The sequence below is a fragment of the Kryptolebias marmoratus genome, linkage group LG6 (assembly GCF_001649575.2).
Source record: "Kryptolebias marmoratus isolate JLee-2015 linkage group LG6, ASM164957v2, whole genome shotgun sequence".
NCBI lineage: Eukaryota > Metazoa > Chordata > Actinopteri > Cyprinodontiformes > Rivulidae > Kryptolebias > Kryptolebias marmoratus.
Window position 1 is genome coordinate 31,964,147 of NC_051435.1, and position 23,470 is coordinate 31,987,616.

The following is a 23,470-nucleotide window of genomic DNA, read 5'->3' on the forward strand; positions in this document are numbered from 1 at the left end:
TGCTGAACAACAGATAATTGACTCTAGCACGACACAGCCACTTTATCCACCTGCCATAATGCACATGTACACTTTAATTCATTTCTTTCTTTTTTTTCATGTTTACTTATTCATTTGTATTTGTTTTATTTGCACCAGTACACCAAAACGATTTCCTAGCCTGTAACTTGTTTACTGGCAATGGCAATAAAGCGATTCTGATTCTGATTCTGATTCTGAAAATGTTTCCTCTCTGACCATCTATTTCAGATTAGATAGTGATTACTCCATAAAAACATTTGTCTATTTTTTTAATCCTTTAAAAGGAAAGAGTCAAGGAATCTATCCAATACCTTTTGCAATGTTCCTAAATCCAAACTGTTTCACAGTAATGGCAGATTTATGTGAAATTAGTAAATAAATTTACAGTTTAAAAAAGACTGTTTCTTTGTTTGTTTGCGTTTTTTTTTCAGCTGTTCTTTTGCAGAACATCTTCTAAAAGATTCATTTGGCAATATCATACACTTCCTCCAAAGATTCAATTGACAGGCAAATTTTTCAATGTGTAAGAGTAGTGGTTAGCAATTATCAAATTAATTAATAAAAATAACTGGTTATCCAAGAGGTCTTCATACTCCTGAGATTTTTGAGTGAAAGTTGCTATGATTCCTGGTTCTTGTTACGTTACAGTTTTTAATAACCAAGTGTCTTTGCCACATTTGTATATTAAGGCTGTTTTTATTTATTTTTAGAACTTGTGTTGTAATATTTTGTGATATTTTGTCATTTTGTGATGTTCATATATTTGCAGAAAATTCAAATACTGTAAAGGGTTTCCCAACATTCAGCCTTCTCTTAAGATTGTTCATTTATTGGGAACAAAAAGCCTAAAGGGGTTTGCTTCCATGTGTATTTTGTGTTTCAGTATGACTTTGTGGAGCTGCTGGACGGTAGTCGTCTTATTTCCAAAGACAAACGAGCTCTCAGTGACACAGACTCTGTGTACGCACATCTCGATGGTTTTCATGAGGATGAGTCCGATGGTGGAGCTCGGCACACACGCTCAGTCAACGTGCATGAAACCGAATTCCTCCAGTACATGGACATGGGAATTTGGCATCTGGCATTTTACAACGATGGACGAAACACAGAACAAGTCTCCTACAGCACCATCACTATAGGTGAGACAGACCTTCAGTCATGTAAAAATCAGTCATTGTTGTTGGATAATTTAAAATGATGAAATGGCAGTCCTCGGAAATATTCTAAATATCTTGTTTTTTTATAGTAAAAGTTTAATAGATGGTTAGAAACATTGTCAATGTATAAAAAATGTTGTTTTGTTGAGATTATATCAATTAGTATATGACCAGGAGAGCACTGTTGTGTGGGGGGGGGCTCTTTGTACTGTAATGTTTGTTTTAATTGATTTTGAACCTAATTTGACTTGCTGTGGTCAATTTGTTGTAAAATGTGCAGTCTCTATTATATGAAAAGAGCGTTCCAGAATTAAATCACGTGTGGACTTACTATCACACAGCGTAATGCACACAGTGAAGTTGTGTAGAAACCAGATGATGACCAGTCAGCGAAAGTCAGTATTAGATGTCCATGATCTTCAGGCCCTCAGGGGCCACTGCATCAATAACAGGTCTGATTCTGTCATGGTTTTCACTGCATGGACTCAGGAACATTTTCAAAAATGTAAAAAAAAAAAAAAAAAAAAAGCATCACTGTGTCATCCACAAATGCTAGTTAAAGCTCTATCTGGCAAAGAAGAAGACATATGTAAACACCATTCCGAAGCACTGCTGTTGTCTCTGGACCAAAGCTGATTTAAAATGAACTCAGGCAAAGTGGAGAACTGTTCTGTGGTCAAACAAATCCGAATCTGAAATCCTTTTTTTGAAAACACTTATGCCACATCCTCCATAGTGAAGGGGAGAGGGACCATCCAGCCTGTTATCAGTACAGAGTTCAAAAGCCTGCCTCTCTGATGGTATAGTGGTGCAGTAGTGCCTCTGGCATGGACAGCTTACACATCTGGAAAGGCATCATCAATGCAGAATAGTATTTACAGGTTTTAGAACAACATATGCTCCCATTCAACAGAGAAGAGCCAGGATTGAATCCTCCATCAGATAAGAATAGGACAACATTCCCCTCTAAAACCTCCAGCAGCTGCTCTCCTCAGTTCCTAGATGTTTACAGACTGTTTGTAAAAGAAGAGGAGTTGCTAAACAGTTGAAAATATGCTCCTGGAACAACTTTTATGACATGTGTTGCTGCCATTAAATTCAAAATGACCATATTTTTCCCTGAAAACTGAACAATTTCCTAATTTAAATATTTGATAGTTTTACTATGTTCCAATGTAAATTAAATATGGTTTTATAAGATTTTCAAAACATTGCATTCTGTTTTTATTTGCATTTTACTCAACATTTCAAAAATCAAGGGTTGTGTATATCTATACATACAAGCTGCTGTCCAGACCTGAGTTCCATCCAGGTGGTTTTATGTTCTTTTTCATTTTGTGTATATGTGACAGGTATACATGTGTAAAGCTGTGTTGTAGCACACACACAGGTCTTCATGGTCAAACTGTCCTACCCACAGAGAAGCACAGACAAAATGTGCTAACTGGATTGGTTCATGTGTTCATAGTGCTGACTAGTTGTAACCACAGCAACCACAGAGTGATTGCTCTGTTTTTGTCTTTCTTCAGTATGTTCATGTTATGTCCTAAAATATTCTGTTTCATTTCTTGTCTGTCCAATTAATTTGCATCACTATACTTTTTTTCTCTCTCTTTGTCTGTCTGTCTGTCCCCCCCCCCTGCCCCCCTCTCACTCACATTGTTTTAATCAGAATCAATTATGGAGTGTCCTCAGAATTGCCATGGAAACGGTAATTGTCTCTCTGGAATATGCCTCTGTTTCCCAGGGTTCTTGGGGCCTGACTGCTCTCGAGGTAAACATTCGTACAGAAACACTCAGTTATTGTTTTACTTACAGAAAATCTGAAGGTTGTGTTCCTGCTGCATGCAGAACCTTTCCTTCCTCCTTGACTGAAGAAGGAACCTGTTGTTGTTTTTTTTACTTATAAATACCTGATTATGTTCATTTTCCCTGCATGGCCTAAAGCCGAAATCAAACCAAAAGGTTACACAACCAACAGAAAATGCTGAGCTGCAGCACACCTCACCTCATACAGGTTGTGGTTTGTTACTTTCTGATTATATTTGTCTGTTTTTATTTCATAACTTGACCATTTTAAATTTGGAGTTGAAACAGAATGTCTGGCAAGCCAAACAATCTACACATTATACATTATTTATCAATTATCTCCCACATGTCAACTGATTTCTGCTTGTTTCCTACTTAAAATTACTACAGTAGTTCTACGTTTCAGAAAAACACAATGTAGAAGTCACTTTATGTCAGCAGGTGGCAAAGTTCTGCCATTTTGGGAGATTTACTGTGAGCTCAGGCACACACACATTCAGACATGAGTTTAAATGTTGTCTGAACACTACCCAGTTAAACCTTTCTGAACTCAGGATCCTCTCCTGAGCAAAGCTTCCTCCGACACTAGGGATGCACCGATTCTTGTTTGGTGGACAGTACCACTTTCTGCTTCTTGTCCAGCTCCAACCTGCTGAAATAGATTTTTTTTTCTCAGAGAACTATAATGAACAGAATACAAAAGATCAACCCATCCAGTATCTTTACTCACTTTTCCGTTCAGGGTCATGAGGAGCTGGTGCCTATCTCCAGCAGTCATTGTGCGAGAGGCGGGGTACACCCTGCACAGGTTAATGATAAAGTAACATAAGAATAAGATTAATGTCAGTGGCTGCAAAAGCATTAGATTTTTATCCATGCAGTAGGTGGTGGCCATTAAAGTTAAAAAGCAAGAACATAATGCTCTTACATTAGTCAGTCAGAGAAATAAACTCTAGTTAAATTGTATCTACTGGCTGTAAACAGACAGCTGTTGTTTAGTGAAGCAGTTTAGAGTTTGAAATGTCTGTTGTATAAAACTCAGTACTGTCAGCCTTAGTGTTTTATCAGATTTATTTTTTTCTAATGCCTGGTTAAATTGAAAATTTGAGTGTCTGCTCACAAGGAAATATTTGTAGTAAAAAAAAAAAAATATATATAAACAAAAAAACACACACAAACAAAAAAAGCAGCAGGTTACTGAACCTTCTCTCTCTTTCACCAGAAATCTACAAATAATCTGCCCCAGATAATTAGACAGGAATTTGATTGCTGATCATGGGTGGTCAAGGGGAGTATTGGCTGGTGCCAGTCTCAAGCCAGTTCCGCAGTGCATCTCTACCAAATAACATTTTTCTTTCTTTCTTAAGCTGGAGATTTTTCTCTAACCCTAACCCTAACTCAACAACACAATTGTCTTCATCAGTTTAGTCCTGCTAGACAAATTTAGGAGATCTGCAGCAGGAGCTGAATTGTCAAACCAAGAAGGAAGTAGAAATGAAATGTTTATTTCAGGTGCAACAGTTCTTGAAAGTAGGACAGTGTTAAAGAGAAGCTTGTGTTTGGGGATTAATAAAGAAAATAATATTTATTGATTGTATTGAGCATTGTTTGGTGCTGGGGATTCCTGTTTTTTACTACTGTTTCAACTTTTCATACATGAGTTGAAACAAAACTCCAGAAGCTGTGTGATCTTAAAGAAAGAGTATAAGTATTGTTTTCTACAGTCACACTTGAAAAAGTAACATTAAACATTTGAAGAACTGGTGATTAAGGCTTCTGCAGCATTTTTGTCTTAGAATTCCTCTTAACATATTTGACAGATTGTGAGTTTTTTGACTGAAGTAGTCAGTGGCCTAACAGTTTTTCTGTGTGTGATCCAGCTGCCTGTCCAGTGCTCTGCAGTGGGAATGGCCAGTACTCCCGTGGCCGCTGCCAGTGCTACAGTGGGTGGAAAGGCACCGAGTGTGATGTGCCGTCCAATCAGTGCATTGACATCAACTGTGGAGGACATGGCATCTGCATGATAGGATCCTGCATTTGCAATACTGGATATAGGGGAGATAACTGTGAGGAAGGTAAATAAACTTTTCTCTATATTTATTAACTAACATGCATTCACTGACCAAAAAAAACCCAACATGTTCAGTACTCAGAAGGAATGCTTTAATTTGAACATAACGTGATTCACATGCAGACCAGTGATGAAATTCTACAGTCATTTCCATGATCTATCAATCAATCACTGTTTTGCCATAAAGTTACCTTAAAGTTGTCTGCCTTTAAGTTAAGTTAAAATTATTCATTCATAACTCATTTGGTGATTTATTTATATGTAAATAATCCCCTTAAGCCTAAAGTATGTTTCTTTCATGTGAAATCAAGGATCTCCACAACCCTTAGAGTGACAAGTACAAACCCAGCTAAAGCTAACATCTGAGCTAACCTAACTTCAAATAATATTGATGTTTATGTTTATCATTTGTTTATTTTTCTTACACATGGTTGTGGAGGAATTTTGGCCCACTCTTCTTTCTAACATTGCTTCAGTTCATTGATGTTTGCAGATGTTGGTTTCCGCTCAGCTCTCTTAAGGTCCCACCACAACATTTCATTCAGGCTGAGGGTCTGGACTCTGACTGGACAGTTGCAGCACCTTATTTTTTTCTTTTCGACCCATTCTGTTGTAGATTAGCTGCTGTGTTTGGGATCTCTGTTTTGTCGCATCATGGCCCAGTTTAGTCCAATATCAAGCTGTCAGATAGATGGCCTCACATTTGACTCTAAAATGTTTTGGTCTACAAAGGAGTTCATGGTCGACTCATAGATTGCAAGGAGCCCAAACCATCAGCCCTCCACCACTGTGCTGACCATTGTATGAGGTAGTTGTGCTGATATGCTGTGCATTATGTGTAAACATGGCTCCTTTGGTCTCACATATCCAAAGGATATTGTTTCAGACATCTTGTGGTTCATTCAGCTGAAACTTTACAAACCCAAATTGTGCTGTCATATTGTTTTTAGATAGAAGAACCTTCTCCTGCAACCCTTCCAACTAATGACCTTTGACTTTTAACATGCTAACTGAAGCCTGGAGAATCTGAGCTCATTTCTCTAAGTATTGCACCATCTGACCTTTGGGGTGAATTTTCTGGGATGTCCACTCCTGGAAAGAGGTGTTTTCAATGTTTTCTGCTTGTAAAAAATCTTTCTCTCTGTATAATGATGGACTCCAAATACAGGGTTTTCCCCAGAAAAGAGGCTAAGCCCGGTGGTAGGTGGCCGTTCGCTGGCTGATCACCGGCAGACCATAATTTAGTAAAAAAAAAAAGATTAAAGTTAACAGGAAAGTTGAACATATGGCTGTTTATTATGTGATATTGTAAGATATTTGTGTCAAATATTTACACAACTACAGTTTTACAAAAAGGCACTTTTGTTTGCACCTAATTTGAGTCCTAATTTAAGTCACATTTACAAATAAATTAAATTAACATGAATGAAAAAGTGCAAACAAGGCACCAACACATCAAGGCCAATGAATAACAACAGAGAACTCTGAACATGAAAGAGCTGCTGTACTGTACTGTACTTTTTGTGGCACAGGCTGTATGTTGTATCACCACATGTAACAACAAAAAAAGCATATCTAATGCTGAATTTATTAGCATCATTTTACTGTTAAATAAAGAAAAATTAGCATGTGTCATATTAATATTTTCACTACAAAACATGCTTACCGTATTCGGTTTTGTAATTCGGCTCAGCTAACCATTGTGGTCTGTAAACACTCCTTTTTATCGGCTGCAGCAGTAATCTCTTTCCGTGAGTTTTGAGCCGTTTGATTATCTTTGTGATCTCTCATAAAGGGATGATATAAATACTGATACAGGCGAACCAGCTCTGCTAGAGCACCAAAATTGTCCACTTTGAATGGAGTGGATTTACAAAGAGCTGGCACATATAGAACGGGCACTGTAGAGTGTAAGTTATGGTGTCACAAGTGGAGCCGTAGTGTTATCAGGCAGTTGCTGGAACTTCCGACCGTCAGTGAAACAGTGAATGAAGGTCAGCAGACACAGAGGAAGCTGCCTAGACACATTAGACAGAATTACCAGCACTAAATGGAGTTTGATAAGGGTCTGTCTGCATGTTCTAACTCTCAGTGGGATGCCTAAAATCCATCATTACTCAGACAGAAAGATGTGCACACCATGCACACAACTGATCAGTTATATTCATGATTGAAGGTTTTCTTCATCATATTTTCTAAGAAGTTGATTAAAAATACATTTAACCTGAATTTCTCCAGGATTGGCAATAAAAAAGCGGCTGTTGCAAACCTTAAATCTTCTCCTTAAGTCGGCTTGTACCCTGCTGAGCTGCACAGCCGTGTTGTGACTCTGAACTCCAGCAGAGTCTTTCATTACTGTTCCAACTGAATGTCCTGATAGGATGATAGTTAAAGCTGTAATTGTTAAATACTGCTTATCATTTCTGTTTGTGCTTTGGATATGGCTGAACCTCTTCACCTAATGTGTGTTTTATTGCAGTGAAATTGTTTTATTACTTTATATATTTAGCTTCTCTTTTTATGATATCCTGAAAGCATCCTAGTGGCATGTTTAATTCTACATTCACAACAGTTAAAATGAAATTTTTTTGTGTAGACCATCCACCAGAGAAGCATCTTAGAAAATGTTTTTATCACAAATCTGGATCATCTCTGACTTTAATTATGAACCAAACAAACTGTCTTTTTTGTTTGTTGTTTTTATGATAGCAAATGTTAGCAATAAAATCCCCAGGTTTTTTGCTTTCCTAAATGAAAGAAAGCTTGAACTTAACTAAAACAGTTCTGAAGTATTAAATATGACATGCAGCAGCCTTTACACCAGTATGCTTGGTTAAATGAGAAATTCTTGTCTCCCCCCCTCCCCCCGGCTTCATTTCCAGTGGACTGCATCGACCCTAGCTGTTCAGCCCACGGGGTATGTATTCATGGGGAGTGTCACTGTCAGCCAGGATGGGGTGGGGCGAGTTGTGAGATTGCCAAGGCCATGTGTCCGGATCAGTGTTCGGGCCACGGCACCTACAACGCAGAGACCAGCACCTGTGCCTGTAACCAGAACTGGACCGGACCAGACTGCTCTCTAGGTGTGTTATCTTTGTTTTTATAATATTTCTGTTTGTGCTCAGCTCCTTTGATTTGTATGCAAAGAATAGAACTGAGTATCCATTGTAGTTTTATAATCTGATTTATTTTATTTGTTTTACTAAATCACGAGAGATTGAGATGTAACCATGAATTTGTCCGTCTGTAAAACTGTAGCCCCACTTTGTACCAAGTGGTGATTAAATGACTTAGGTCCTGTTGAACTGAAATCATTTAGAAATAAACATCAGTCTTTTTATGTTTGTTTTATATGACAGAAGAAAAACAGTTCTTCGTTTTGTAAAATAAAACTGCTTCCTAAATAAACTTAAAATTTCCTCTATTTTATAGTTACTGTAAATATAATGTAAAAACTACTGGATTATAATTCTGTCTTGTTTGACTTGGTGAAGATGATGGTAATGATGATGATGATGGAGCTTGTCACTTCAATCTTCTTTCTGTTGTTTTGTTGACAAACAGCTTATTTTCCTCTAAAGTTCACCTGCAGCTTTCAGCTCCTTTAACCCAAGTTAAAAGGCTTTAACTGAGATATAATCATGTTTTTAAATGCTTTAAGAGACCCACAAAACTGTGGGAATCTGGTAGGGGTGAGGCTATTTAGGCACCTCGTGCTTTAATTCAATCGCAATTCAGAGAGCCATGTTGTGATTAAAAATGATTATCGATGAAACCATAATCACACTTCAAACAAAATTCCGATCATAGAATCTCTCTGACATAAAAGAAACTAAATTTTGCTCTACATTGCAGTATAAAACAGTTTTCATTCAAACAAGATTTTGGGAATTAAATTAAAAAATGCTCCTTGTCAACTCGTCTCCAACAGTCACAGCTCAGTGAGATACTACCATTAGCAGCAGCAACAGCCAGCAGTTTTTCTGGGTGGAAACATGTGCAGAACTTTCACAGAATTTGTGTCTGCATCAAGATGCTTTAAAAGTAGATTATAACCCTTGGAACAAAGCTACAAAGGTACAAACTAATATGGGGCCATCATAAGAAATGTTCAAGGAGGTCAGGATTGTTTGGAAGAGCAGGATGTCATTTATTTGCAGAAACAAAAAGATTTAATCATATTTACAGTATCAGTGTTTGAGATGCAACCATCAAGGAACAGACAGTAAAGTCAAGGTTCACAGTTTTAACAACAAAAAACAACATCAGTAAATCAGTCAGTTGTGCAAAGGCTGTACTTTTAAAAATGAGTGATTAAAAAGATCACTACAGGAGATTTAGATAGATTTCACAGTGTAGTTTACAGTTGCACAAAATATTCTCCCTGATAGCAAAACATATTAACATCACAAGTTCTCCAGTCAGGTAACGTGTACCTGGGGTTTTCACACCTCAGTTTTTTAGAAAGCCCAAGGTCACCAATGATAGCTACAGGCTAAAAAAGCAGACCTGACCATCTGTGTAATATAATTCACTTTAAATAAAGAAAAGCCACTACAACAGTGCACCATGTGCTTGAGAAGATGTGGAAGATGTCAGAAAGTAGCAACATAAGAAAAGTAGCGTTTTAGGTAGATAAAATGACTGTTTGCTCCAAGAAGAAAATTGACTCCTTTATTTTTAGTCACTAAAAAATGCCTTTAAACAAGAATTAGTTTGGGCGTTTAATCATGTTTGCTATTTCTGCTACTATTTGACACCACCCATACACAAGAAGTAGGTCAGTAATGGTGTAGAGTGACACAGCGTTGCAAGGACTGAAAATTATTCCTGACATCAATAAAAACACCCAAGCTGAATTTGTCTTTGGCTTTCAAAATGGAGACACTGGCAGGTCCTGTGATTTGAACACATGCACATTCTCGTTGCTATGACAACTCAAAAAAAGGCCTTGGTCGATATGCTGTTATCAGCTGGTTCTGACCAGACGAGCCCATGCAGTCTCTGTGTTCACTAAACAAAGAGAGACAGAGACTTGAGAAGCTTGCTTTTAAAGTTTGCAGGCAGTGTCATCACCTCAAACTTATTTAACCAATGTGGCAGTGCACAATTTATAAGAGAGGGCTCTGTCGATGCAGATTTAAGACAGTATCTTACTGAGCTACAGTTTTTGACAAAGACTTGGCAACTCAAAATTGGGAGAAAATAGGCAAGTGTTATTTCAGACTCAATCAATTCTGGGTGGGTTTTTTTTTGACTAGTGTCTTTTTTAGACCTGGCCATTCAAGGCTGTGGCCTTAGATGTTTTCTGTCATAAGGACAAGACTGTGCTGGTGTCTGAATACAGCGTTGGTGCTTTAGAATTACAAAAACAAAATTGAAACAGGTTGGAGACACCTGCAACAACTCTGTGATTGTTTTGTGAAAAAGGTTGTCGCACAACATTTTTGAACATGTTCAAAATTTAAGTGACAAGACCATGTGACTCACGTGTGGAAATTATAACATTTGGAGACTCACGAGTTCAGGTTAGGATCTAGTCTCCAACAGTCACAGCATTCACACTATTCTGGCCTTTCCAAATTTAAGTTGTCCTACATAACACTAAATGTACAAAAATAAATCTTTTCTTCTTTTTTCAGACGTTTCATGTGTAAAATCTGTTTTATGCATCTGGTTGTTTGTCCAACAGAGGTGTGTGAAGTGGACTGTGGCAACCATGGAATGTGTTATGGTGGTGTGTGTCGCTGTGAGGAGGGGTGGACAGGAACTGTGTGTGAGCAGAAGGCCTGCCATCCACTGTGCAGCAAGAACGGAGTATGCAAGGAGGGGAAATGCGAGTGTGACCAGGGATGGACAGGGGAGCACTGTAATATTGGTGAGTGAATAACACACACACACATATCCACACACACAGAGGACATGAGAACGTAAACACAATTTTTGTCCTGGCACAAAATTATCAGCTAACTTTATTTCAGTACAGTCTGACCATCAGCACAGGCATAGTTTAAACTATGTGGCAGAAAGGGAGGCCTTGACCCTCTATTACAACTTAGACCCTCCAAAAAAAGGGGAAAACAACGGGTTCATGATGTTGCATTTCTGTATTTCTATTTCTGTATTATCAATAATCATACAATTAAAACTATTTCTCATATTTAAATGTGGAAAAATCTGATATCTTTATTTCAGACCTCCATAAAGTAAACTGAACCAACTCCTAACACTGCTGTTACATGAACCTCCCCCTGCTATCAATTATAATTGAAAGAATTTTTCAAAGTTCTTGTCTAAAGATGTAATTAGCTGCAATTCCAACACACAAGGTCAGCAGGAGAGGAATACTCTAAATAACAAACTTTTTGTTTTTCTTTTTAAAATTTCTTAGTTAGATGCTGTGACGTTTCTGACAGTAAATGGTGGCTCTTATAACTTTTGCCTTAGATTACAATGTAGCCAACCAATGTTAGCATTAGTGTGCTGTTTTCCTTCTGAACATTTTAAATGTCAGGATTCCTTTTGAGGAGGGGAGAGTTGTTGAAAAGTGCTTACACTGCACCTGCCACAGGAAAAAAAAGTCCAAATCTGTTTCAAAATACACAAGTAATTTTGGAGTGATTTTCTGACAAGAATGAAAGACGCCACTCTTGTTCAAGGAAACCAGCAAGAATAGACTTAAGTTCTGCAGGAAGAAGGAGGACTGGACAGCAAATGTCTGGAGCAAAGCTAATTCAATTTCAGTTCAGTTAATATATGTAGCGCAAATTCACAACAAATTTAATCTCAGGACACTGTACAAAGAAGTAACAAGTCAGGTCCAGATTCAAATCGGTTACAGCCAGTTTGATATATTGATACCACAGGACAGTCTGATTCAGTACATTATAAAATGCCAATTATGAAAAGTTATCTGTCTAAGGAAGCCGACTGCAATGAATGCTAATTTCATCTCCCATCCTGAGCAGCATGAAGGTAACAGTGGAAAGGAACGAATCCCTTTTAACTGGAAGAAATCTCCATCAGAACCAGACCTAGGCTCAGGATGGACAGCCATCTACCTCGACCATCAAGTGTTTTTGAGCGAACAGGAAAGAGATAAAGCCAAATTCTATTCTGAATTTGACAGGGTTGGCTCCCTGTTAAAATCAGAATAGGATTTAAAATCTTACTAAAACTGAAGCCAAAACTGGAGAAATATGATCTCTCATCAGGACTCTGGCAGCTGCATTTTGGATCAGCTTAGGACACCCTGAAAATAAAGAATTGTGATAGATCAGCCTAGAAATATAAATGCAGGGACCAGTTTTTTATTTTTCGTTTCTAATTTTGATGATATTACGCAGGTGGCGGAAAGCAGTTCTGGTAACATTTTTAATGCGGGGGTAAAAAGACATCTTCTGATCAAACCTAACACCAAGGTTCTTTACATTAGAACTGAAGGCCAAGTTAAAGCCATCCAGAGGAAGTGAAAGGCTGCAACGTTTGTGGTCATAAAAATTTATCTTTGCGTGGACGTGTCCGGCGGACATCCTCTTCAAGTCCGCATTGAATCCGCCTTAAGTAGACTTGGACCACCGCGGAGTGAAGTACACCTGAGTATGTGGGGGCCTTTACATCGGTGCAGTATTCTCCGAAAAGACAGGAGGGTGTTTTGTTTCGCTTAATGCTCCTTATAGTCCAGTGCGCCTTATACATGACAAAAGTTCGAAAATGTACCATTTATTGACAGTGCGCCTTACAATCCAGTGCGCCCTGTAGTTTGGAAAATACGGTAGTTTAAAAGCAGAAAATTAAAAATCTTCCAGGTTTTCATGTTTCTAAGAGAAGCTTGTAATTTCAGTAGCTGGTTTTAGTCATCAGACTCCATAAATTAATATAACTGAATATCATCATCATAACTGTGGAGATTTACCCTATGCTGTTTAATCAGCTGTGCCGTGATCTGCTGTGGGACCAGCATCAATGCCAGGGATGCCAGAGCAGAAAATAAATATTTAGTCAAACTTTGAAACATTTGTGTCCGTTAGGGGCAAGGGGTCACTGAACACCTGCCCTCCATCATAGACAACCTATTCTATCTTCTTCATGACACCCTACAAAGGCAGCAACGCTCATTTTCTAATAGACTCATTCAGCTCTACTGCCAAAGAGAACGCTACAGGAACTCATTCCTGCCATTTGCAATTTTACATCGTAATAGGTCATCTCTAACAGATAAACATTGTTAAACTTACAGTATACCTGCACAAAACTACTGTAAAATGTTATTGTGTACAGTTGACTCCTCCATTATTGCACAGTAAATTTGGACATTTTGTGTACATCATTGCACTACCTCTGTTTTAATTTGTACTCATTGGTTACTGTTTGTTTTTTCTTTATGTTTTTGTTGTGAGTGTTGTTTTTAGTGCTTCTATTCTAGTATTTTTACCTAATTTAAGCATATATCCAAGCACTGAACCCTGAGGAACATCATGACTACAACATGAACAGACTGGACTCTATCAGATAAATATGATTTAAACAATTATAGAGTTGTCCCTATTATCTAAGTATCATGTTCAACCTTCTGTAATAGAATATTGCGATCAGTTGTATCAAATGCAGCACTGAGATCTTCCAGGGCCACTACAGACAAAAGTCCACTGTTTGATGCCAAAAGAATATCATTAGTAACTTTCATCGGTGGTGTTTCTGACCTCTAAACCCTGACTGAAACTCCTCAAACGGATTATTTCTCTTCACAAAATTGATTTGCAACTATTTTCCCAAGAATTTTGTACATGAATTGGAGATTGAATATAGGTCTATAACTGGCCAGAGCTCCTGAATCAAGATCAGGTTTCTTAACTAAAGGTTTAATTACAGCCACTAAAAGCTTGGTGGTACATAATCATTCATTAGAGACAAATTAAGAAGATCCAAAATGGGTATACTAATTAAAGTAAATACCTCATTGAACAATCTAGGTTGGAATGGAATGATCTAGCAAACTTGTAGATGGTTTGGATGTAGTTTTTATTTTTTGACAATTCAGAGAGCTTAACAAGGCAAAAACCATCCAAACACAAATCAGGTTCTAGTGACACTTCTAAAGGGCCAAATAAGGTCTTGGTGGATGATAAATAACAACAACTGGTTTTTTTTTCTGATTTTGGATGAGAAAGACTGAGAGTCAAAAACTCAAAGAATTCAAACCATTTGGTTTAACATTAATCAGTAATCCTGACTGAAAAATAGCAGCTACTACTCCACCCCGACCTGTTGTTCTAGGAACATGAAAATTTAGATAATTAGCAGGAGTGGACACATTTCTACTAACAAAATCTTCCTGGTTCAGGTTCTGTTAGACATAATAAGTCAATTTGATGACTAGTTATCAAATCATTAACTAACAGAAACAAAATGTTAAATTCCTAGAATGAAAAGCAACTCCACTCAAAGTTGGATGGATACCATCTCTCGATATCAGTCCAGGTTTTCCCCAAAATTCACTTCAATTATCTATCCCATGTTGTTTCCTGGACAGCCAGCGGTTGAAGGACAACATACGACTAAACATGTCATCTCTGGTCAGGTTTGGGAGGGGACCAGAGAAACCTACAGAGTCCGACATTGTTTTTGTAAAGTTACACATCGAATATTTTCCAGTGACTGGCATTTGTTTGGACAAAAATGCCATGTTAATGTCAGAGGAGAATGGGAAAACTGTTTCAAGATGACATAATGGCAACAGTAGCTCAAATAACCACTGGTTACAAAGAAAGGTCTGCAGAATACCATCTCTGAACACACAACACATCCAACCTTGAAGCAGATGAGCTACAGTAGCAGAAGACAACACTAGGTGTCTGTCAGCTAAGTACAGGACACTGAAGCTTCAATTCATACAGACTCACCATAATTGGACAAGAAGAAATTGGAAAAACAGTATGATGGGTTTTGAGTCACTGAACTCCAGTGGTCACCACAGTCATCAGATCTCAATCCAATCAATCACCTTTGGGATGTGTTGGAACAGGAGATTTACATCATGAATTTGCAGCATCTTGTTGAATCTATCCCATGAAGAATTAAGACAATTTTGAAGGCCAAAGTGGGTCCAACCTGGTACTAGCAAGGTGTACCTAATAAGTGGCTGGTGAGTGTGTATGGTCTGAGAATATACAGCTTCTCGTTAGTAATTATGTCACCATCTTTACCATGACTCCCCGGAAGTAGAGATGGTGTATCTCCATGGGAACTTCATGGTTGGTTTAAAGTAAAATAAATAAATCTATTTTGTTTGAAAGTCCTTAGATTCTAAAGTATCATTAAAGAGGGAAACTTCCAAGCAAGCAGAATATTAAAGACCAAGGAGCTCTCAAGTAGTTAAGATTAGTTTTAAAGAATGAATGATTGAATGGATGGCTACTTTATTTATCTGTGAGGGAAATTCATTTGTCACAGCAACAGACAAAATAAATTTCATATTATAACATCATAACAATATGACACAAATATAATAAATAGCAGTAATATTTAATAACATTAAAAAGAGCTGTTAAACACCGAGATGGAGAAATGTCTGAATGACCTCCTGAAGCCTTTATGACAGCAGAGCTGAATGAGTCTGTCGGTGAAAGAGTTCCTCTGTATCTGGAGTCATGACAGGGATGGGACAGGTTGTTCATGATGAAGAGCAGTTTGTTCAGTTACCTCATGTCCCTCACTGATGCTTCCCCAGCAGACCACATCACAGTAGATGGCACCTGCCACCAAAGACTGATAAGAATTCTCCACCACATATTGAAACATCAGAGCTTACTCAGAAAATGGAGTCTGCTCATCCCCTTCTTGTAGACAGAATTGTTGATGCTCCAGTCCAGCCTGATGTTCACATGTACTATCAAGAATTTGTTTCTGTCCACCACCTCCACTTTTTTCCCCCAAGATTGATGGCTCTGGTTATTGGTTTATTCCTCCTTAAGTCCACCACCATCTCCTTTTTTCTTGTGCATGTTCAGGGGTAGATGATTCCTTAAAGACCACTCAACAAAGTTGCCACCAGTTCCTTGTCTACCTCTAACACACCCCACCTCCACAGAGTCATCAGAATAAGTCTGCAGGTAGCATGACTCAGAGTTGTACTGAATTTCTGAAGTGTCTAGAATAAACAGGAACAGAAACAGAACCAACAAAGCTTCCACCACCATCTAAGTGTGAAAGATAATGGCATCATTCACCCCCAAATGAGCCTGGTAGGCAAATTGTAGAGGGCCCAGAGCAGTTCTTACCAGTAGACCAAGTAGACCAGTAGACCACAATGAAGGTTTCTCCAAAACCTTTATTGTATTTGACATCAGTGCAACTGGTTTTGAAGGTGTTGAGGCCAGATGGGGTGGGTCTCGTAGGCACCAGTACTAAACAGGATGTTTTCCAAAGCACTGGCATCTATTCCTGCTGTAAACTCAGGTTGACGATCCACTGGAGGAACCCAGACAGCTGAGAAGTGCAGCACTTTAAGACCCAGGGCTGATCCAATCAGGGGCTGCTGCCTTGCCCTGCTGTAGTCTCTCCAACTGGTGTAACGATGCTTGTTTTTCAAAGACAACAACTCCTTCAATGTACTGTTTCCACACTTCTACAGAAAACTATATAATGCACACAATCACTTGTCTTCTGTTTCCCTAACGTCTGGCTCCCTTGCAGTGCACAACAACACAGTGTCTAACGTTACACTGATAAATAAACAAAAATACTTGTTTCGAAAAGGTGTAGACAGTGACACTTCCCATAAATAGATATGTAAAGTTGCGTTTAATTGTTGAACAATGGCAGCTTTGGTGCTGGTGGAAGACATTGCCAATTGAAGAATTGGGAGGGAGCTTTTCAGGGATCACACTGACCAGCTGGCACATGATGATGCCTAAATTATTGCCTGATTCCGATTTCCCAGGGCCATTTTTTTGGAACTCTTCACTGAACTGGCCGCAGTACTAAGAGGAGCCATGCATTGCTGGCGCCAGTTCAAGTCCTCACCATGCTGGAGTTCTTTGTAACCAAAGCCTTTCAGAGGGAGCTGGCTGACAGGTTGGGTATTTCACAGTCATCCCTGAGCTGTGCCATGCCAGCTGTATGGGACGGCCTCATTCGCATGATGCTCACCTATATCAAATTCTCCTACGCTGAGGCTGAAACGCTTCATCCATGCACAGCAACTTATTTCTTGAGATCAGCTCCAATGTCAAACTACTTTGGAAGTGTTTTTTGTTTGTTTGTTTGTTTTTTCAGGCAAGGGCCAGCCTGCTTAGTGAAGTTGATGGAGCAACTGCTACTTTAATTTCTAAAGTGGGGTCCAAACTTCTGTTTTTGCTCCCCTTTTCTTTGACTAAAAACATCAGTTTATCACTCCCAGCATTTAGACAAAAGCATGTAGTGTTTATTGGTTCTAATTTTACTTTTACAAACTAAAAATGAATAATGCAAAGATTATCTATGTTCTACAGCCTCCTCCTGCAGCTTTGAATTGATTCAGTTCAACCTTAGCTACTCTGGTGATAGCTGCTGCCTCACTAGTCAGACAGTGTTCTGCTGTGGATGTGAGCAAAAATCAGTCTTTTTTAAGTTTTAAAACTGCTGCATCTTTTTTTGCTATAAATCAGACAGAACATAGTAAGAATACTGAGTAAGAATGCAAAATACACAATTATTATTATTGACACCAACCTGGAGCTCACTGTAGATAATTATTCTAGGGTTGAACTAAATAATGCATACAAGTAAAGGTTTTTAAAATGGGTATAGCTTATTTAAAGGGGACCTTTCATGCAAAATTCACTTTTTTCATGTTTTTGTACTTCCATTTGAATAGCTACTGCTTTTAGAAACAGTCCAAGCACAAAAAAAACACCCATCCATTTTTTGGCAATTAGTAAATGTTTTCTTGTGTGCAAAATGACCTGTTTTAAAAACCTCGGGATTGCTGCGTCACAATTCTTGCTACCTAGCAACTCCAAGCCCAGCACCTCACCTAGCAACTTAACAGCAGCTTATCTGCATAAAAGTGACGTAGCCCTAACACCGCTAATTCTGAAATGAGCTCAAAACAGGCAGAACTGATCAGGTGAAATCTCAATATCTGAGAATGATTTTGTGTATTAAATGTAACAAACATGTTTTTATAGCCCACAGACCTATCCTGACTTGTTTAAGGAAGCATAATAGGTCCCCTTTAAGTAAATCTTAGCATTTTGCCACAGTTTTTTTTTTTTTTTTTCCAGAAGTTGGAGCAAATATTTCCTGAAGAGAGTTTTATTATGGCATAGAGACTTGGCTCTGAGTTAACTGTGCTTTTCTTAAAGAACCAATTAAGACCCAGCTGTATCACTAGCCCTGGTTTAGAACCTTTGTAATAGAAAAGTAGCCCATTTTGCAGTTTTAAAAGGTGGTTTTCATCCCATCAATTTGGACACACTGAATTAGATCACCTTATCTTGGTTCTTAAAAGTGTTTTTGTGTTTTTTATTCACCCATTCACATAAACAATATCTCCATTTCCATTTCGTATATTTTTACTCCTCAGGTCCACGTCAGCCTGGCCCTCAGCTCTGACTGATCAGTGCTTTCAGCATTAACCTTAGTCAGTGATGGACTTGTTAATATCTGTTTCTGGATGCATTCCAACCTTAAAAACATAATGAAGTTAAAAAAAGCCTGTGGTAGATTTAAGTACATTTTTTTTCGCTAATAGAAAAAAAAACAATATTTTCCTTTAGATATCAAATGTATTTAAATAATGTTGTAGTAAACCTAATGAGCAAATAAATCTTTAAAATGAAAGGTTCCGATTAAACCAACAGGAAGAAGTTGGAATTTAGATTTTCAAAGTAAAATTGTCTTGATACAAGTTTAGTCGATTTTTTAAATGTTACATTTTCAAAACAAAGGCCTATTTAAATATTCACAAAAGTTAAACAGGAGTTTTGAAATCTGCTTTCATTTCTCTAGAAGATGATTATCATAAGTGTTTGACAAATACATACATTTCAGTTTCTAATAAATGGTGTCATGAGTTTTTTTTCCAGTAGTTGTTTTCTTCCTTTTCTCTGACTCAAAAACCTTGTGTCTTACAGTTTTCTTTTTTGTCTGCTGCCCGTTTTCCTAACTAAATGCTCTCTCTTTCTATTTGTCTTCTTTTTTATCCCACTTTTTTCACCTTTCACAAAGCTCACAATCCGGACATTAGAGTAAAAGGTACTGTACTCTTTTCTCGTCTTTACTTCATCCCAACTTATTTTTCTCCTCCCTCATAATTTGCTTTTCTCTCTACATGATGGAGCTGTGGCTGCCTCATTTTATTTCCTTATTTAATTATTCAATTATTATTATTATTGTTATTATTATTATTATTCTCAGTCATCTCTTTTTATTGTCATCTTTTTCTATTTATTGTCAGGTGGCTGATTTGCCTGTCTTCACTTGTTATACACCAATTTGTTGGAAAGAGTTTTGCATTATTGGCTTGCTTTCAATGAGTTTAGATTTTGCTGGTTTCCTCTTCCTCAGATGTAGCATTTTTAATTCATTCAAGTCATAAGGGATCATAAGCTGTGTAATTTTCCTAAACCTCCTAAAAATAACTACATCAGCAGTAGGTTTTTAAAACAAAATTGTTTACAAATGATGGCCTGTGTTTCAAAGCTTCTTTCTAGGAGAGAGTGTGTCCCTGCAGTTCTTTGTGACTATTCAGGATTTTAAAGTGTGGTGTTAAAAAAAGGACAAAAAGCTACCAACACCCCCACAGTCAGTTGTTTTTTTTTTCTACACAAGTACATCCAGAGGTAGAAAGAGTACTAAAATAACATACTTCAGTAACTGTACCATTACGCTGTGAAAAGCAGAAGTAAAGTTACTTGTGTAAAAAATCTAGCCATGTAAATGAGAAAATAAATCAATAAAAGTTACTTACAGTAAAAGTTACTTAGTTACTTTATTTAACAATGGGGAGATGTCTCTCCTGTGGTGCACTAAAAACAAGATTTTCTTTTTTTAAACAAGCTGTCCCTAAATTAAATAAAAAGTCTTGCAAATTTTTGAAGCAGTTACAACATAAAACATGCCCACACAATATTTAGAACATTTGGAGAGCATAATGTGTCATTTGAGTCATCGGGCCATCCCACGGGTCTAAACTTTTCAGATAACAAAACATGCTGACTAAAATCAAAACACAAAGCAGCTGGATAAAACATATCTAGCTGCCCAGCTCTTCAGTATTTTTATTTTTTTTACCAGTCCTTGTGGCTACTGTGATCCAGTTCTTGCACACAAAGACAGAAGATGACTTAAAAATAAAAGCAGAAGGTATATGTCAGCCTTCAGTTTAATAAAAGCTATTTTTTTATTATTATTAAATTTAATGAGGTTCTGATGCTCAGTGGATGATTATCAGAGGGCTGGACTACAAAGTGAGGTTATCAGTTTAGCTGCTATGAAGAGCTGAAAGTCTGAGTTTTCAGAATCACAGAAAACGATTTCTTTGAGCCTGGTTAGATTGTCATGGTAACAGAGGTCAGCTTAAACTGTTAGTAAGAAGCTGTGTCCATCTACGTGTTTATTTCCTAATTATATCTCAGATCAAAACTCTAACTGAAACAACATTTATATATGATTATAGTTCTGATTAACAGATCCAGTCTCTGCAGCTGTTACTGTATTTTTACTTTTATATATTGATTTGTTCAGTAACAGATGTGATTTCAAATGTTACAAAGTACAACACCTAAAACAAAACATAACCATATAAAAGTAAAGTACAGATTTTAAAAACTACTTTAAAAGTACAAAGTGCAGAAAAACAATTACAATAACATAGGTAAATGTGTTACTTTCCACCTCTGTGTGTGTCCTACCTTACATGTGTGGATTATTAACTATTACTGTAATTACAGATCAGATGTTTATATGCTGATTGTGATTAAATGCATCAGCTGATTTGGATCTTCCAGTTTGTGCAGTGTGGAAACATTTAGATAAAAAGCTTAAGCAAATTTACTTAGAGACAGTTTAAATGTTGAGTTATAAGCTAATTTAAGGGCTCGATTTGCATCATTTACTTCCAAGCTGCCATTTCTGTTAATACTACCTTTACATTGCATGACAAGCCCTTACGCTCACCACGACCTACAGACACAGGTAAATTTGTTGGTACCCTTCCACAATAATCAAAAAACCCACAACTGATGTAACAAAAAGCTCCAGTTTTGTCTGATCAGTCCCAGAAACTCTGGTTCTTGTGAACATAGGTTTTTGTGCATTTCTGTCAAAGACTGGAGACAGGTGGAAGGTGTCATTTACTGTGCTCTGGTCTGTTTCCTGGGTCTTCTTCTATCATTATGATTCAAAATGTGATGGGTGGTACGTGCCTTGATTTTGGGGTTCAGCTTAAATAGTTTTGGATGGTTTTCTTGGCTCTTTGTCTTTCACTATTCATCTGATGAGCCTGGGGATGCATTTCTTTTTGTGTCCAGGCCCTGGGAGGTTGTCTACTTGTCCCGTGAACCTTCTACTTTTATGTAATATTGTAATTTTCTCCCTGTTTTGCTGTTTTTGTTGCTAGTAGGTTTTATAAACATTCAGCTTAGCTTTAACTTAGCTTGTTATTTAACTTGTAAATAGTTAATCAGAAATTTTTCTGAGTACCACCAGTGATAGTTGTACCACAAATTGATAACCATGGCATTAGACAAATGCTTTGAACTGAATCACTATTCAAAAGAAATTAAGTATTGTTCAGTGAGCTGTAAGAGTACCAACAAATTTATTCACATTTGTTGTTGACCTTTTAGAATGGATCTGGATTGCAGGAAATTTGGAAAACCTTCTTCAGTGTAATGACAGCCATAATGCTGCTATGCTTTTAGTGTTCACCAGATATATTTTATTCTGTTTCTTTCATCCCCGAGACACTCTTCTGCACCTTCACTGTGCCTAATACTGGATGTCCACCCTGGGCATTCGGATTGTGATTGGATGCAGCAGTTCTTTAGAAGTTCACATCACGCTACCACGATGCTACCGCCATGTGTGGCTATGATGGGGTCGTAGCCTAGATTTGAGATCAGTGTGGCCAGTCCAGCTTCAAATTCTCAGTGACTAATGCACAGCAGTTCATCTACGTCACGGACATGCTGTCGCATTGCTCCACCTAAGACCTTGATATGCTGTCACCACAATAATAAACTACCACGGCATTGCTATGGAAGTTTTGTGCATGCTCAAAACCATTGTAGATCCATCTTGTATCATGAGGAGCCCACTGCTTTCCTAATCCATCTGTGAAGACCTCACCAAGACCCTGCAAAGCTCATCCACATTCTGGCTGATTTTGAACATCATAGCCAGGTTCTCATCTAGTGTGAAGGGGGCCTTAGGTGTTGATGAAAGGAATCTGTTTTGGGGTCAGCAGGCAGAATCTGATCATGAGGTCAAACAGTAAAGTGGCAAAGTCCCTAAACTCACCATAAGCAAGGTTAACTGGAAAACATATTGTAGAAAGTGTTTTTTGTTTTTTTCCTGTTTGCCTCCCTTCCTATTTGGCAAGCCCAATTCGAAATAGTGTTATAAAAACATTTGTATAAATTAACTCAAAAGAAGAGTGCAGTGCAGAAGAGGATAACTCTTAGTTAGCTTGTTGGTTTGATTAGAGCATTGTCTACAGGATATGATGGGAAAACAAACCTGTGTGCAACTCTAACCATGTACTCTGAACATGTAAACCTGATGATTTAAACTGAATTGAAGTCTAAGCATGTCTTTAACTCCTGACTGTGGGGTGAGGCTGAAGCAGAAAAGGAAAGTTTGGACAATATGCAGGACTGACCTTCTGCTTTATCACATAAACACTGAGAAACACTGCTGAGATCCACTACCCCTTCTCTCCTTGAAAATCAACCACTGAAGTCACTGCATCACAAGCAGCTACAGTGGGTTGCAAAAGTATTCATGTTTTTAGTATTTTTTCTGATTTTTTGCCTTGCAACCTGGAATTTAAATGAGTGTCCAATATGATTACAAGTAATATTTCTACAAAATATGCTTAAGATTATCTATCTATCTATCTGTCTATCTGTCTATCTGTCTATCTATCTATCTATCTATCTATCTATCTATCTATCTATCTATCTATCTATCTATCTATCTATCTATCTATCTATCTATCTATCTATCTATCTATCTATCTATCTATCTATCTATCTATCTATCTATGAAGTGGTGTGTGCATATATATTCACCCCCTTTGATTTGAAAACCCAACCATTATTGTCAGAAGCCACATAATTACCATACCCAATCATATTACTTTATTTTTAAAGCACTTAAAAAACAGAAACAAGGCCGACCAAAGGGCTGTACAATAACACAAATA

The 23,470-nt window shown here is 37.6% G+C and overlaps 1 protein-coding gene across 14 annotated transcripts in view; it reads left to right on the forward strand.

The window, feature by feature from the left end:
- Positions 1-23,470, forward strand: part of LOC108245298 (teneurin-3) — a 401,662-nt gene that overhangs the window by 292,755 nt on the left and 85,437 nt on the right. For 11 of the 14 annotated variants that reach the window (XM_017432073.3, XM_017432076.3, XM_017432082.3 and 8 more), the window contains 6 exons: positions 905-1,160; positions 2,851-2,952; positions 4,868-5,062; positions 7,941-8,141; positions 10,751-10,936; positions 19,270-19,296. In XM_017432073.3, the coding sequence (XP_017287562.1) occupies positions 905-1,160; positions 2,851-2,952; positions 4,868-5,062; positions 7,941-8,141; positions 10,751-10,936; positions 19,270-19,296 (967 nt within the window). The remainder of the gene's footprint in view (positions 1-904; positions 1,161-2,850; positions 2,953-4,867; positions 5,063-7,940; positions 8,142-10,750; positions 10,937-19,269; positions 19,297-23,470) is intronic. The other 3 variants (XM_017432080.3, XM_017432081.3, XM_017432090.3) reach the window with 1 other exon arrangement.